The sequence below is a fragment of the Eumetopias jubatus genome, unplaced genomic scaffold (assembly GCF_037043125.1).
Source record: "Eumetopias jubatus isolate StellerSeaLion01/CBP00866 unplaced genomic scaffold, mEumJub1_p1.0 scaffold_11, whole genome shotgun sequence".
Taxonomy (NCBI): domain Eukaryota; kingdom Metazoa; phylum Chordata; class Mammalia; order Carnivora; family Otariidae; genus Eumetopias; species Eumetopias jubatus.
The window spans coordinates 37943536-37962062 of NW_028274817.1; the positions used below are offsets into that span (position 1 = coordinate 37943536).

The 18527-nt window shown below is 38.1% G+C and overlaps 1 protein-coding gene across 2 annotated transcripts in view; it reads right to left on the minus strand.

Annotated features, from left to right (window-relative positions):
* The window catches only part of COL4A5 (collagen type IV alpha 5 chain), a 227603-nt gene extending 216399 nt beyond the window's left edge, over positions 1-11204 (minus strand). For both annotated transcript variants that reach the window (XM_028089734.1, XM_028089732.2), the window contains exon 1: positions 11124-11204. In XM_028089734.1, the coding sequence (XP_027945535.1) occupies positions 11124-11204 (81 nt within the window). The remainder of the gene's footprint in view (positions 1-11123) is intronic.
* Between the last annotated feature and the right edge of the window lie 7323 nt (positions 11205-18527).

Sequence of the window (18527 nt, forward strand, 5' to 3'; positions counted from 1 at the left end):
CTCTCCTGCTCTCTCTCTCTCTCAAAAAAAAATCTTTAAAAAAATGCAAAGATTGAAATGTTCTTAGCAGCTTTACCTATAAAAGCCACACACTGTAAACAACCCAAATGTCCGTTAACAGATAAATAGAAAAACAAAATGTGGCATATCCATAGGATGGAATACTACATAGCAAGAAAATAATGACCTACGGATACACACCACAACATGGGTAACTCTCAAATGCTGAAATAAAGAAGACAGAACAAAGAAAGTGTACATACTGTATGATTCCATTTATATAAACTCTAGAAAATGAAACAAATGTTAAGAAAGCAGATCAGTAGTTACTTGTGGGTGAAGTATGGAAGTAAGAAGGGAGGGAGGGACTATAAAGAGGTATGAAAATCTTTTCTGGCGATATGTATGTTCATTATTTTTAATGTACCAATGTTTTCACAGGCATTTACACAGGTCACAACTCCTCAAATTGTATACTTTTTTAAAAAAGATTTTATTTATTTATTTGACAGAGAGCAAGAGAGCACAAGCAGGGGGAGCAGCAGACAGAAGGAGAGGGAGAAGCCGACTCCCCCCGCTGAGCAGGGCGCCCGACGTGGGCCTCGATCCCAGGACCCCGGGATCATGACCCGAGCTGAAGGTAGACACCCAACCGAGCCACCCAGGAGCCCCTCAAATTATATACTTTAAATATGTGCATTTTCCTTTGTGTCAATTGTATCTCAAAGTTACTTAAAAACTATAGAGGCAGACTTGAGCTCAATAAGAATTTTCCTTCTAACAACCAGAACAATAGAATTTTACAATTAAAAGACACTTTCTGTGTATTTCTAACAAGGTAGCATACATTCCCTATTTGAGCACTTTTAGTAATGGGGCATTTCCATTATTAAATAGCTTAACTGTTAGAAAATTATTGATACCAAGAGTTCCTGTAATTCATTCCATTGATTCTAGGTCTTGTCTCTGATGCTATTTAAATCTACCTTCCCCCAAATTCAAAATTCATTCAACCATTAGCTACTGAGAACCAACTATATGCAAGGAATCAGTCTATTATACTGTGATGAATACAAAGATATGTAAGACAAGGATCCTGATGTCATGGATTTTCCAATTTAGTATCTAAAAATAACTAACTCCAGCTCATTGTCCTTCATCATTGTCTCCTCTGCTGTGGTTTATACAGTGAGAATTTTTTTGACTTGGCAATTGGACTGAAGATGGTAGGAAAGATACACGAGTACAATCTAGTATCACCATTTCTATTTGGTTGTTTAATTGTGTCTACTAGGATGAATAAAATTACAAAATCATATTAACAGCTCACCAATCCCTAAACCAAAGTCGTATACTGGAAAGAGGACTAGAATAAGATTCCTGTTCTGCTTCTGCAACTAACTAGCTGCATCCTTTATTAATCATTTCACTTTCCTATAAAATGATGGAGTTGGTCTCCACAGAGAAGTGGTTTTCAAACATTTTGGTCTCAAGACCCTTTTACTCTCTTAAAAATCATTGAGGATTCCAAGAGCTTTTGTTTAGGTGAGTTATATCTATCAAAACGTACCATATAAAATAAAACTAATATTTAAAATACTTATTCATTCTTTTAAAAGTGACAATACCATTGTGCTGTATGTTAACTAAGTAAAATTTAAATAAAAAAATTTTAAGCGACAATAATGAACCCATTACATGTTAACATGTTATGCATTTTTATGAAAACTAATTACATTTTCCAAAAGTACAAAAAAAGTGTGAAGAGGAATTGTCTGGATTGTTTTATTTTATTTTATTTTATTTTATTTTATTTTATTTTATTTTTTGGCAAGTCTCTTTAATGTCTGCCTTGATAGAAGACAGCCTCCTCATATCTGCTTCTGCATTCACTCTGTCGCAATATGTTGTTTTGGTTGAAATAGCTGGATCTTCGTATCTGCTTCTGCATTCATTCTGTTGCAATATGTTGTTTTGGTTGAAATATATGAAGACAATCTGGCTTCATAAAGTTATATATTTGGAAAATTGAGTATTTTAATAGCCTTTTAAGAGAATTGTGGATATTTTTTGATACTATGACAAAGCTCTATAAGTGGTAGACTCTAAGGTTGGTTGCAACACAGAATCGGAAACCTCATCAATTAACTATACTCAATTACATTAAAACTCAATGATCTATCTTGCCTCTGAATGGATCTTTTACCCATGCATGATATTGTAACATCATGCATTAGTCATCTGGAAAATATTAGTTCACTGATATTTGCACAACTTCCAAATGTTAACACATTTCATTACACAAAATCATATACATTAATATAATTACTAATCTCATTAGAAAACATTAAGATTTGGGAAGCTGTCAAGCTCATAGTGGCAGATTCAAATTCTAATTCTAATTCTTACTTGAAAAGTTCAAGTTTGTTTATTGGCAACAAATACTGCCAGTAGTTTTCCTTTAAGTGATAGAGTCACTTTGCTCATTTTCGAGAAAATGCCTGCCAAATACCCAAGTCTGAAAAACCATAGTTTGTCTCAGTTGTTCTTTCAATAAAAATGTGTTCCATGCAAAGATCAGCTAGTTCAACCTACAACTCAATCAACTGCACACGTGCTTTTCCTGAAAACAATGACCTTACTTCAACATACAGAAGTGTTTTGTGTATACTTCCCATTTTGTCATACAGAACATTAAAAAGATGTGCACTCAAGGGTCAAGAATTAATAAAATTAATACTACACTGAGACCATTCTTAAGTAAAATTGGCTTTTTATCCCGAGTATATGAAGAATACAACTACTAGGACAATTTGGTACACTGCACTAGCAGTTTACCCACCATCAGTGCAAATGCCAACACAGTGAAAAGGACAAAAAAGTCTTCATACTCTTGTTAAAATAGTCCTCATGTTCCTCCTGATAGAATCTTAGGAATCCCAAGGGTCCAGAGACCACACTTTGAAAACTACTGACCTAAAAGATTAATGTCCCTCCTAGCTCTAAAATGTCCAAATTATGTAAATACTCAACATCTTTCATTTATACAACTCTAAAAAACATTAGTTTACCTATTAAGAAATACATCTTACATTTAACAAATACATCAATTTCTTACAAATCTGTTATTCAACTAATCCTGGGGACAAGCTCATGAGGTCATGAAACATGAACTATTTCTTCCTTCCTAAAGGAACCTTGCTTTTATTTTTTTTTAAGGATTTTATTTATTTATTTGACAGAGAAGGACACAGCAAGAGCGGGAATACAAGCAGGGGGACTGGGAGAGGGGGAAACAGGCTTCCTGCCACCAAGCAGGGAGCCCGATGTGGGGCTCAATCCCAGGACCCTGAGACCATGACCCAGGGCCGAAGGCAGACACTTAATGACTGAGCCACCCAGGCACCCCTAAGGACCTTGCTTTTATTCAGATTTTCCCACCCTCCAACTTTTCCAGGCACCAATGTGCTTTGGAAGCAGGGGTGTTAAGTCACTAGTCTAACTACTTTTATGGTCCTATTTCACTTGCCAATGTACTAGTAGAAATATATACATACAAAACAATTCTAACCAATGAGATGTAAGGGGTGTTTTCAGGGTGGAGGTATGGGACACCTGATAAAGTTTTCATTGCTGATAAAAGAGGACACAAATGAGTTCGTACTCTTCTTTTACTGGTCATTTTGGTATCTTCATGTGATCTCTGGAACTGCAGCAGCCATCCTGGTAGTAGAAGGGCACTAATCTGAAAGTAAGCTGTTAGGCAGAGTATGACAGAATAGAAAGTGGGAGGAACCTATGTCATTTATTTGGCTGAATTGATTAACCTTGGAGATACTCTACTTCAAAACTTCTTGTTAAGTGAGCTAAAATTTTCCTTTATTGTGAAGACAGATGAATTTCTGTGTTTTCTACCACCTGTAACAGAAAAAAACTTATCTGATATAAACAGGCACTGTTATGCCTATCTTTCATATAGGAAATGTTTTACTACATCAATTAGATTGTGAGATTATGGATAGAGAAGGGCCTCTCCTCCATGAGCAAAGTCCTAGAGAGCTCAAAATACAGACTACACTAAACAATTTTTCCCTAGTGTCCCACTCTTAGTGCCATTTTCCTCCTCAAGTTCCAAGATCTCCTTCAATATTCCATTAGTGTCATATATACCATAAGAAAATTTGGAAGCAATTCAGTCAGTTCTCCTAACATATAGGAAGAGTGTTATTTGACTTAATTTTAAGATGATGTAAATGCTAATAGAATTTCTTACAGTCTTATTTTAGTACTGTCATAAAACCAATTCTCTTAACCTGACTAGCACTGGCTCATAAGCGTTGCTTAAGTCTCCAAGTTAATAAGTTAAGTGTAATGTTTACATCAGATTCAATAAAATTAAAAAAATAATAAATTAAAAATTGAATTTAGCAAAAGCCTGTTTCCTTATAACATTTGCTTTGGTTGTCTTTGGTTAGCAAATAGCAAGGGATTTAAGGTTCCCATTTCATCAGGGTAGCAAGTACCATCACAAACTACACTTTTGGTTAAAGGCCAGCAGAAGCTGCTAAAGGAACAAAGGGCAGTTGGACCTGGATAGATTATGAAGGTAAATAAACTCAAGCATTGATGCATAAAATGAGAATCTGGTTTGTTAAAATTAAAGGAGCCTATGTATCAGAGATCACACTAAAGATGCCTCTCCAAAAAAAACCTCAAGAATTACTGCTATTAAAAATAAATCTTTGTAATGAAGATTTAGTTAAGTGGCTGGGTGGTTCATTTATAATGTTAATTAGAGAGAATATATTTTCAAAAATTACTTCTGTTCCATGGTTGCTATCATCAGAAAGGGATGAGATAATGGAATCATTACATTTTAAAAAGAAAATCATTAGAGGATAGGACCAAATCAACCAACCAACTGGCAATCAATTGAGCATCAATTCCATAGTCACTGTACTAGACAGAAAAAAATTATTAAGGTTGTCTCATAGGCACTCTTACACACTACTGATAGGAGTATAATTGGTAAAATCATTCTGGAAAGTAATTTGGCAAGAGCAGATCTCTATCATTCAGAAGCTTAAAGTTCAGCTATTCAAATGCCACTTGGAAAAGCCATAATGCGTAACAGTTTGTGATTTTACAGAGGAATACATTTGAATTGCACAAGCTACAAGGCTGGCATAAAGGCAGTAAAGTCTCTTAGCTCATGAGGAAACACAAGAAGAAGGTAAAGTGGAAGTGGTACCAAATGGATGGGGGACCTCTGATTCCATGTATACTTACAAGTTTGTTTCTTAAAAGAGGAGATGGGGGCTGGAATAACATCACCCCAAAGTGAGAAAAACAGATTAGCAATTAATGGGGGAAATGTCCTGGAGTAACACTAAGGGAAAGATGAAAGCAAGGGACAGCACTAGACAAAGACACAGCCATTTAAGTGTAAGCATCATAGGCAGCTATGGGGTAGGGATTGGTGAAGAGAGTGAGAAGGGAGAGCAGAAGGTGCTCCCATTTCAGATGCATTCCACAACTCTGCTAGGGAAGGGGGAATGTCAATGGGTTTGGGGTATGTTATATCCTTGTTACTGCTAGGAAGAGGTGAGGGTGGTATTCATGGAGGGCAGGCTCCACCTTCTGTCCAGGGGAGAAATGCAGAGGAATGCATGGTTTACTAAATTAAAATTTAGGCCCTTGAGGATGGATGGCCTAGGCAATTACAGTAAAGAGTTATTAAAGGATGGGCCAAGTGGTGAGTGTATCTTTAAAATCAAGTCAAGTGACCAGTCACAGGAAGGGGTTATGGACAGGGCAGTGGGAATTATTCAACTTTTCAACATGACTTTATTCTTCTGTATTATCTATCATGTATGAAACAGGAACTGAGGAAAATCTCATGAGCAGGTTTTAGAGCCAGACCGTTCTGATTCAAATCTTGGCCCAATTATTTACTAACTGCACGACTTTGGACAAGTTATTTAACTACCTTGTGCCCACAAGATTCCTTATACATAAAAATGGGAATAGTATTATCTACCTAACAGGTATAACATAGTAACCACTAAAAAATGTTAGCTATCATAATTTATCTGTTGATACCACCTTTCTAAATGTCAGGGTCTGCTGCATGTACCAAAGACTCTGAAAATACTAATGGCTTTTAACCCACTAACTCCCCATAAGGGAGGCAGTACTAATACAAGAATACAAAATATGGAATAAGAATTATTCATGGCAGTTTTTCTTACAATGGCTTTCAAAACTTGAAATTTAAAAATATATTCTATAAGGGCACCTGGCTGGCTCAGTCAGTAGAGCATGTGATTCTTGATCTTGGGGTTGTGAGTTTGAGCCCCATATTGGGTATAGAGATTACTTAAAGAAAAATCTTTAAAAAAATATTCTATAAAAGTGAATAAGGGAAGGAAAACTAAAATAAGATAAAGAAAGAGAGGGAGACAAACCATGAGAGACTATGGACTCTGGGAAACAAACTGAGGGTTTCAGAAGGGAGTGGGGTGGGAATTTAAATAAAAATTTGAAAAAAAGAACAAAGTTAATAGGTAATTTAATTGTGGTATGTATAAATTATATACAGTCATTTAAAACTAGTATCTTTATTTATTTGAGAGAGAGCATGAGCAAGAGGGGCAGAGGGAGAAGGAGAGAGAATCTCAAGCAGACTTCTTGCTGAGCATGGAGCCCGACATGGAGCATGATCCCAGGACCCCGAGATCATGACCTGAGCTAAAACAAAGAGTCGGACACTTAACTGGCTGTACCAACCAGGTGCCCCTAAAACTAGTATCTTTAAACCAAGAATTTTAATAACATGGGAAAATGCTTAATAAGTGAAAAAAGCATTACGATATACAACTGTATATAAAGTAATCCCAACTTTTAAAAAATTTAACCAATTTCTAAAGAGGAAAATCATTAAACAATAATTGGGGTTATTTCTATGCTGTTAATAGAACTGTGGACATGTTTTTATTTTCTTCTTTATAATTTTCTGCATTTTTCAAGTTTCCAATACAAAGCATGTATTACTTTTGCTATTAGACAAAACCAACAAGTAAATTGGTTGAACAAATGAACAAATATACAGTTCTTGCCTATAATCTAATAGGGAGAACAGATAAAATCACATGAAACAAAATGCTTGTAAGACCAAATACATTTGGATACTAGACAGGAAGAGGCTAAATATTACAAACGTTCAAAGAAGACCAAAATCAGCCATTGATATGTAATAGTAAGGGAAAGTTTCACAGAAAGACTACTCTCACTAGCATGTAAACTCCATGGAGGCAAGAAACCTATCTTACTTAGTTTTATCTACGGTGTCTAGCACAAAATGATTCTGCGAACAGAACATATCCAAGAGGGTGGAAATAAAACAACATATACAATTCTTAAGTACTTACAAGTTGTTGAATAAATATCTGCTGGATGAATATAAACATCATGCTGAAACTGAGCAAAGATTTGGATCAATAGGATTCCAATCAAAATGCAGAGGCAAGGGGCGCTTGTGTGGCTCAGTTAAGCATCTGCCTTTGGCTCAGGTCATGATCTCAGGATCCTGAGATGGAGTCCCACGCATTAGGCTCTCTGCTCAGCGGGAGGCCTGCTTCTCCCTCTCCCTACCGCTCTGCCTACTTGTGCTCTATCAAATAAATAAAATCTTTAAAAGAAAATGGAGAGTGGGGCGCCTGGGTGGCTCAGTCGTTAAGCGTCTGCCTTCAGCTCAGGTCCTGATCCCAGGGTCCTGGGATCGAGCAAAAAGCAAAACTTTCTTCAAAATAATCATCCACCACAAATTATAGTTGTTTTATAAATCTAACTTTTTATATGTGATTGTATAAAATCACACCTGCAACACGCAATTGCTTCTAGATTGCTTTTAAATTATCTCTCTATATGCAGACATATGTACAGAAATCAAACTGATCTCTATTATGATCTCTTATTCTAAGTCCAAAGCTGTTTCCATTATATGATGCTACTTCTCCTAACAACAAGCAGGAAGAGATGTAATCCCCATTACCATTTCCATTTCACCTCCTGTGTCTCCACCACCAAAAAAAAAAAAAAAAAAAGTAGCAGAGATCCAAACACTCTGAACAGCAAATAAGTCTCTATAGACCATATACAAAGGAGGTAGTATAGTACAGTCATTGAGGGTAAAGAATTTGGAGTCAAACTGTTCCAATTTCCAGCCCCACAACTTAGTACCTATGTGATTTTTTGGAAGTTACTTAATCTCTGTGATTCATAGCTTCTTGATCTGTAAAGTGGGGGATAACAATGGTATATATCTCACAGGTCTGTTACAAAGACTAAATATGATAATGTACTTTGCCATATTAGCACAATGCTTGGCACGTAGTAAACACTCAAAAATTAAAGTTATGATCACAGTGTCAACAAATTCTTCCTATGGAGCAGTAAATTCATAGTATACTTCAGAGGAAAATTTGTTCGGGTCACAAATGACACTATTACCCTCAGTGAGTTGTTGCCACTGGTCACAAGAGAGATGGTACATTTAAATTAGAGAAACCTCTCCACTTCACTGCACAAAAAAACTCACATTTGTATTGTAGGGGTAGTACAATTTTACACACAGTATCCATAAATCTAAGTGCATATCCTACTGGTAGTAAGTATGGGTATAATTACCTTTCCATAAAAATGTTATTTCTACCACTAGAAAAGACCTTTACAAACTAAACCTGCCTTTTTCTCTTACTGCCAACCTTTTCAGCATAAAGATTATTCTATTCCACCTAATTAACACTCTACCTAAAAAAATCTTCCACGTATTTATGATATCCCAATTTGGCATGACTTCAGAGATAAATCACTTAACTATGAAAAATTAAAGCAATTCTTATAAATATCAATGTTCTTCCTGATATATAAAAGTCCCAATACCAAGACTACTTCAGTCAACAGTCAACTCCACTACCACCCATTTTACTCTGGAGAAGGTCACCAATATCCCTAGCACTAATATGGAGAGAAGATACCATTCATATCTTTGAGATAATTAAAACATTTCACGTAATGAGGATATTGATGTGTGAAGCAGAAAAAACAAACCCCTGGCTTTATTAGAGGCACAATGTGCTCATGATGGAGAAATGGGATATAAAATGTTCTTTTAAAATTATACAGAAAGAAAAAGGAAAAAAACTGCATGGTATCTTCTGTAACTACTTCATGAACACTCAATCATTAGAGTCCAAGAAAATAAGCTTGCTCCCAAGTTTTGTCAACCATAAAAAGAAATCTCACTTTTGATTTTATTACAAATTGATGTATAGTATTGCTATACATACCTGTATGACTGGTATTGGGTGCACATTTACTAATAGCAACATCAAAGGAAAAAAATTAGAAATATTTGAACATCCACAAAACCTTTGCCCCTGGGCCAAATGCCTTAAGCAGTAAGCACCAAGATGTTTTTAAAAAGTAACTTATTTTCCTGATGGAGGGCATGTATTGAATAGAGCACTGGGTGTTATATGCAAACAATGAATCATGGAACACTACATCAAAAAATTAATTAATTAATTAATTTTTTAAAAAGTAACTTATTTTCAACAACACAATTGTAGTTTTATCTGGGGGCCTATAAGCACTACTGAGTGGCAAAACCTTACCCCATTAAGATGCTCTGCATCAAAAAAAGCAATTTTAACTCATCTCTAATGTTTCAGACGAAAAATTACAAGTGTAGTTAATATTCATGGTTTTTCAGCAGACCTGCTATCATAATGAAGTTGTGCTTAGAGTAATATGAAAGTTAGTTTTCATACCTTGGGTACACATGTTCTGGAGGATAAAAGGACAATGTAATCTGAGGTATGCTGAGTGTATAGAGAAACCAGACAGCTAACTTAAAAGTGGATCCAGATAAGCCATAACATAGCAGCTGCATATATAAAGAACTGATAAGTCACTCAACCACGGAAGGCCTCAGCCATGATCTCACATTAAAGTGTTTTTAAAACCACCCATTATGATCACTCAAATATAACTTTTAAATAATTTGTCGCATACTTAATTCTTTCAAGGTTAAGCGAAATGAAGGATGATGGGCTTCAGGCTGGAGAACATTTTCTTTAACAAAGCCATTCATTCCTTTACATCTGCCTCATCCCCGGAAAGATAGTGGGTGGGACTACCCAGAGATCCTTCTAGGAGATATATTGGAGTTTTAATTCTACATTCCTAAAACTGAGTGGAATTTTTGCGCTGTCATTTCACAGGTGCATCCTCCCCCACTGTCCGTTAAATCAGAACACTCATTCTCCTTTGAAAAGAGAATTCTTTTCCTTTAAATAGGTGATGGGCATAGTTTCGATTTGTTTAGGTGCCTTAGTAAGATTTTTTTTTAAGTAAACAACAAACAAAAACCCAGGACTTAAAAAAAAAAAAAAACCCACGACGCCGAAAGACCTGAAGCCTGAGGCCATCCGTCTTTACCTCCTTCTTCTTCCGTGTGTTACCTGAGCGTTTGCCATAAGGACGTCAAAAGGGGGACACGGTCTCTACAGGGGCTTCAGTGGCCAGAGGTGAGGGTAGGTTCGTGTGGCCTAAGGAAGGGGCAAAAGGGAAGCACTTCCTGGGCGCGCCCAACATTCTGATGGAAGCTGGATTTAGAAAAGGCAAAATATTCAACTACAGACCAGGTTTAAAGAGTGCGTGGGCTGGGTACAACTAGTGTAAAGGTTAGCCGGCAGGCAAGGGAAACAACCCGAGGGCGGAGGGTGGGGAAGAAAAGTTTCAAATACCCTCCAGAGCCTAGTGAGCTATTAACGTGCGTCCCCCCACCCCGGCTCCGCTCTGGCCCCCCCAGGGCAGCTAGCTGCTGCAAAGCCCGCAGCCCGATTTTTTAAACGTAAACCTCTCCCTTGGGCTGGAGAAGGCTTGAGCTACCAGCGTTGTAAATAATGTTTCCTCCTAAGCAAGTGAGGGCAGAGTGGAATTCCCTAGCCAAGGCCGAGGAGAAAGGAAGGTAAAGGGACAAAAAAGTAATTTCTGCCTGAGAGTGAGATGACGGGGGTGGGGGGGGAGTGGGGGGGGAGGTAGAAGGAAGGACTTACCGCAGCCTCTGCAGGCTGCCCCCAAAGACTCAGGGCCAGTAAGAACAAGCCGGCAGCCAGGCTGACTCCACGCAGTTTCATTCTTCTCCGGCTCCCGCAGCTCCTTCAGCACCCGCACGAAATCCCTGGCTAGCTCTGACCAACTGACATAATCTTGAGTTTATGGGGAGAGAGCTTAGAGGCGGAGAGGGACAGCGAGGGTGTCCCAATTGTGCCCGTCGGCTTAGGTGAGGAGGAAGCTTTTTAAGAGTGTTGGGGGTGGGAGAAAAAAAAAAAAGGAGAAGCTCTTCTTCCCTCCCCCCCTCCCCTCCCCAAAGCCGGTCTCTCGGGAGCACTTTTCCCTTCTGTCTGGACTTGCAAACTTTTTCCTCACGCAAGTCCCACAGCTCAACTTTCCTCCCTCTCTCCTCCCGCACCGCCCCCTCCCCACCAGCTACTGGGGAATTTGAGGATCACTCCGCCACCGCTTCAGACTGCACCAGCAACCTGCGAGGGAGTGACGCTCAGTTATTTGGGGGAGGGAAACTTCCAGATCAGTTGGCTGAGCACCATGAGCACCGGTTGGCCGGGAAGCTTTTCTATTCGTTCACTTGCACCTTCCGTTGGTATTACTCTTCCCTGCCCAGTCCCACTCTCATTGGTGAGAGCACCAAAGCCAATTACAAATAGACCTGAGCTGGGACTATTTTTTTTAGCGGATGGATCTTAGAGGAACTGAGCTTTTTATTGTTAATGGTTAGAAACAAATTTTGGTCGCCGCTCCCTGGGCTGCTGGTGTTCTTTGCCTTCCACCTGCTCGCAGGACAGTTTCTACATACGATAAAATATGTGAAAATATTAGAACTGTATAAATATATTTACATAATTAAACATATTCTTACAACCGAAGAATTAGGAAAACGAACCTACTTAGGTGTACGAAGCCTTTATGCGTGTTTTAAACATCTAAGATTGAGGAGCATTCAGTAGATATTGGTAATTATTATATGGTTGGATGCTATTGTAATACAGTCCTATCTTTTTATTTAACTACATTGTTAAATGCTGTAATTTTTACCTTTTGTGTTGAAGTAATATAAAATGTATTGACTCCCATTGCGGCTGTGTTTCAGAAGGATTTAGTACAGGGAATTAAATAACTTTCATGACGTTTTCTTTAAAACTAACACAAATACCTAATTGGGAACATTTATGTAGAGTTAATGGCAGTTGAATTGATGTTTCCGAAATAAAGTGGACTTGAGCATTACTTTGGTAATCCTGATCTACAGATTTGTTAAAGTACCAACAGGCCCAGAAAATATTTTGTGTGGACTCCTTGGAGGGTCTTTCAGGGATTTGCTCAAGAATTCCTCAGAACATTTCTGTTATCTCAGAACCTAGAATTTGCCACTTGAGAGTCTTGCAAGACTTTGGACCTATTCATGGGGGCCCACTCAGCCTTAGGTTCTACTCAGCTTTGGGTAGATTTACTACTCCAGAAACCACCACCACCCTACCCCACCCCACCCCACCCCACCCCACCCCACCCCACCCCACCCCCAGGAGCTTAGTAGACGATCAGAATGAGTGTTGTATGCATTTGGGCAAGCGTGCAAGGGCACTTTGGGGCCCATCGGTAGGAGTCCTGTGCCTTAAACCTATTTATGTGTAACAGTTAACGGTGGTTTATGGAAGTGTATGCTGCATAGTTGCTTAGATCTTAGTGTAGAGGTCTCTATGGGCCTGCGCGTGAAGCTATGGAGATGCGTGGGAATGTTATGCGCAGAGGTGCCTGAAAGTGAGAAAGACGCCGGGCTGCCCAAGGTAGGGGGGGATGATTGACAGCAGACAGCCCCGCCCCTTTCCCTCCATTCCTTCCTCTCCTAGTGTATGGAACTATCTTTTGAGTGCGGCAAGTTGTAGCGGACACCGCTGACTGTTTCCCTTTGGGGCACTTCTTATCTAGAAGCTGAGTTTAGTTTCTTCCGAAGTGAGCCACTTCGCCCCCCCAGCCCGTCCTCCTGAATAAGGAAGCAGCCGCCAAGCATCAGCGGAGCCCTGATGAGCCGGGGCTGTGGAGCCGCTTAGCTGTCTCCCGGGACCCAGCTCCGGAGGAGCCGCAAGCATGCACCCTGGGTGAGCTGTTGCTGCCCTGAGCTCCCCTCCTTCTTTCCTACTTCGAGCTACTTTGCCGGACCGGGACTATACTTGTACTTTATGTCATTGCAGAGAAAGTGGGGGGGCAGGCAGCCAAAAAGGGTCGGGGACTATGGACAGACGTAGGACCCCGGAGCCTTGAGAGCCCATGTTACTCACCCTTCCTCCTGTTTCAGGTTGTGGCTGCTCCTGGTTACGTTGTGCCTGACCGAGGAACTGGCAGGAGCCGTGAGTCTCTTTTCCTCCCCGACCCTTTTCCCTCCTCCTCCTTTGACCCCCTTCCCATTCCACCTCTTGTGTTTGTGTTAGGGGGTTACAGAAGGTTGCCCTGCGAAACAGAGTTCACATCACTCTCCTTTCTAGTGGGAGTTAATGGGGTTCTTAGGAATAGCACAGCGTCACGCTTATGCCTTTGGGACTGAGGCATCTTTCTGCCCCAAAACTTCGTAACGGGTTGGGAAAATAAAAGTAGAAGACGCGAGAGACGCACATTTCTGAGCCTATTCCCAGACGGCTTTAAGATGACTGACATCTGATGCTCTTCTCTGCATCTATCTCCAAGGCAGAAGAAATGTAATTTTCCCTGGTCTACAAGAACATGAATTGGCACACAAGTTTGAGAGTGGGAGGAGAGCCCAAGGAGTGGGACTTGAAAGTGCCACGAAATTTATGGAAGTCAACTTGCTTGTGATCCTTTGACAGTACCAGATGACAACATCTGAACTCTTTAACTACCTGAACTGAACTAATACCACTAGATGATGTTCAGTTTCTGTCTGATGTTTCCTTTCACTGGTTTTCTGTGTCATCAGAAAGTTTAGAATAGAAAAAAAATCTGAAAGTTATCATTTCATAGGCTGTTTAGATTATCATCCATCGAATCAGCTAGGGACTGCAGGCAAAGGAATTTCTGTAGACATCTGGTCAAGAAAAGTTTAATGGATCCCAGAAAGTAGAGAGACCCCCAGTGTAATTACTAGGATAATTTACCAAAGGAGGAATGACCCGAATAATGAGAGATATTGCAGTTTTCCAATCTCACTAGCTACTACTTCTGCTGGCAGAAATAAAGTTAGCTGCTGAGTTCAAATATGAAGTTGTTTGACTATTGAGTACAATTTCACTGCTCTATTTAATAAACTGTTAATAGCCAAAGTCACACACCATATAGATGATAGATATTTACCTTGTGGGTTTGACAATTTAAAGTGATTGGCTGTATTTTTAATACTTGAAATATTTGTAAATACTTGTATGGAGCCATGTATGGAGCCATACTTAATTCAACCCAGTAAAATCAACTAATATGTTTATGGGTGGGGGGAAGGATTACTTTGTCTTGGCATATATCTTTAAGAAAATATCAGAATGAAGTGCAATGATTTCTCTTAAGAGAATGATGCCAGAATACCTGACTTTTAACATCTTGTGACACCCCACCCAACTCAGAACCTCAGCTCTTATGTAAGTAAATTCAAGACTTTGTAAACAGGAGTATTGATCTACGATTCTGTGTACTTCTCCATCTGATTCCTCCAGTACACAAGTTTAGTTATGTGTTACCTTGAGGCTCAATACTACATTTATTGAGAATGCCAGGTTTTGATTAGTTAACAATTTGTCCGGGAATCTCGCCACTTGTAAAAATGTTATGCCTGGGCAGCAATACCCTCCAGCAAAACCTTTATTTTCAGACTCTAGCTGATTGTATTCAGTGTACTTTTGGGGAAAGGCATTAACAAATCATTCTAGATAGCTGGAGACTTCCCAAACACTGCATTTTATCACTTGATATACATAAAAATCACTGGAGGATTATGCTTTAATTTTTAAAAGTATGGAAGTGTGTCTCTAAAATCAAGCCCTGCTTTGGTGTGTGGATTTCAGATTATCATTGTTTTACAATGCCACCTGCTATGTCAGTGTGAGTGACCCCGGTAAGACTAAAATAAACCTTGAGATACACTGACAATATTGTTTTTTAGCTGATTTACATCCAGAGCTGCTTCCTTCACTGCTGTTTACTTCTGCATATTATCTTTGGCAGTGTAAAGCTATTTTTTTTCATTTGGGGGGAAAATGGCAAAGAAAAAGAGGAGAATCACAGGATAAGTTCTCAAAAGGTGACTTTTCTGAGGGGAAGTTTTTTGTTTGTTTTTACTCTTTGTAGTGGATTCTCATGTGTATTGGATGGTTCTCATCTCTTCTCAATTCCAGTTTATCCTCTGGGTTTGTAATGTTTTTCACCTTTCAAATGGTTTTAGCTCTTTGAATTCTCTGTACCTTGACTAATATTAATGAAAAATAACATTTAAATAGATTGACAAGGGACTAGGTTGTGCTTCTCTATAAGAAAGTTTGTTCACTGTGAGAGTTAAGTTGCCAATAACAGAATCTTGGTGACCATTTGAGATAGGGTCTTTTAGGTGCTTTTGATTTCTCTTTGTCAGTTTATAAAGCAGTGCTGTTTAAAGGGATGGAAAGCTAAATGTTAAAACCTGGGATTAAAGAATGAGTTTCCATTAAATTTCTTTTAAAAGAGTGATGATCTTCATTGAGGTGAAATACTTGCACAATTTATCTGAATGAGAAAGAGCCTAGGATTTCAGAATATCCATAATCATTTTTGGTTATTAAGTGCCCGAGGCACAGCACACAAAGATTTATTTAAACATAGTCTCTAACTCTCTAGAATTTTACTTTCTCAGACAATGGTGATCATTATGTTCCTTAAAAGATAGGATACCTAATGATAAATTATTATCTGCATGTACCTGCATTGTGTTAAAGAAAAGAATAGGAAGATTCATATCTCACCATAGGCCAACATATCTAGCAGTTAAAATACAACAAAGTGACTGGATATGAAGCGAACAAAGTAGTCAGGGTCCTTATTTTTTCTTCCCAGTTTGCCTCAAATCTGCTTTTGTGAAAAGCTCGAATACAACCAAGCATATTTAAAGTCAAAGCCTAGCGAGAGTTATTTAGATAGAAAACAGGCAAAGGGGAGAAAATATATGTCTGGTTGTCCCCTTCTGCAAAGAGCATAGGTAAATCAAGGTCTGATTGAAATACAAACTTCTTTCCTTAAAGTTGTAACTTGCCCAAGTTGGTCCTTTCCACTGTGATGTTCAGCCCTAATTGCAGCCATCAAAGTATGAATAGAGTGTTCGGGATTTTCAGAGATGGAGAAAGTTTCTTCCTACTCTAAGGATCAAGAGGAGTATTTGCCTTATTTGGGGCTGTGTCTCTAAGAATTCTTTAAATAAAAAAACCAACTTTATTGAGATACAATTTAAATACCATAAATTCACACATTATATATATTTATATAATTCAATGATTTTTAGTAAATTTACCAAGTTGTGCAACTATTGCTAGTTTTAGAACATTTTCATCTCCCCGGGAAGATCCTTCATATCCAGTCACAGTTAACCCCTAACCCCAAGTGAACATGAATCTACTTTTCTACCTCTATAGATTTGTCTTTTCTGGGCATTTCATATAAATAGAATAGAATCATATAATATGTGATCTTTTGTGTTTGGCATCTTTCACTTAGCATAATGTTTTTGAAGTTCATTCATGTTGTAGCCTGTATCAGTATTTTACCCTATTGGTGTTGGCATTTAATATTGATATTCCATTATGGATATACCCCATTTTTTAAAAAGATTTTGTTTACTTATTTGAGAGAGAGAGCACGAGATGGGGGAGGGTCAGAGGGAGAAGCAGACTCCCCACTGAGCAGGGAGCCTAATGCAGGGCTTGATTCTGGAACTCCAGGATCATGACCTGAGCCTAAGGCAGTTGCTTAACTGACTGAGCCACCCAGGTGCCCTGGATATACCCCATTTTGTTTATGCATTCACCAGTTAATGGACGTTGGACTCTTTCCACTTTTTGGCTATTATGAATGAAGCTGTTATGAACATTATCATACAAATCTTTGTGTGGACATTCAATTTACATTTCTTGAGTAGATATGTAGGAATAGAATTGCTAGGTCATATGAAAAATTTCTATTTATATTTATTTAAATCTTTTGCCCATTTTAAGATTGGGTTGTCTTATTATTGAGTTGTAAGAGTTCTTTGGATATTCTGGATACAAGTCCTTTGCCATACATTACAACTTGCAAGTATTTTCTTCCAATCTGTGGCTGATGGCTGGTCTTTTCATTTTCTTAATATGAAATTTTAGTCTTCTGCTTTGCCTGCTAGCAAATGTCCTATATCAGCTAGCTGTGACCAATCACAATATATAACATATAGATGTGTGTGTGTGTATGTACCTAGAATATATATCTTGGGATGACTAAGGATACTGATACATATATTTGAGTATATCATCAAAGGAATCTTCAAATGACTACATAAATGGATAACACATAGGTGATAATGTAGCTACACTATTGACAGGTCAAATACAAACATATTTTAAGACAGGAGAGGAGGAGAAATAGGTATTATTTAATGTGCTACTAAAGAAGCAGGTAGATAATTCCATATCACAAATTTGTCTTGTTATATGTTTTGATTATTATATTTCAATATGATTGGTTTCCACTGTAATCCCATGTATTTTATTGAATACATTTAAAAAACTATTCCGAAAAGGAGTCTGTGGACTTCACTAGACTGCCAGAGTAATCTGTGACATTAAAAAAACCCTAGTTACGCAGTTTGTTTTTAGAATAAACAAGTTGTCACTTTCTAAGGCTTGTTCAGGGATGAGGGCATTTGCATTGACTACAAATACCAATAATCTGTTAGATTTTAGGCATATTACGTAGTCCCCAGTAAATATGCCCCTAGGTACTATAATCTTATAATCAAGCCAGATCACAGGAGCAAAGTATGCTGTTTCCCTAATGACTTCATTAATATAAGAATGAAACAATACAACATTGTATTGTAAGTCCTAGCCAGAGAAATTAGGCAAAAAAAGAAATAAAGGCATCCAGATTGGAGAGGAAGAAGTAAAACTGTCACTATTTGTAGATGACATATTATATATAGAAAACCCTAAAGACTCCATCAAAAAAAAAAAACATTAGAACTAATAAACTCAGTAAAGCTGCAGGATACAAAATTAATACACAAAAGTGTGTTGCATTTCTTTACACTATTAATGAACTATCAGAAAAAGAAATCAAGAAAACAATTCCATTTATAAGTGCATCAAAAAGAGTAAAATACCATTGAATAAGTTTAACCAAATTGAAAGACTTGTACATTGAAAACAAGACATTAATGAAAGAAA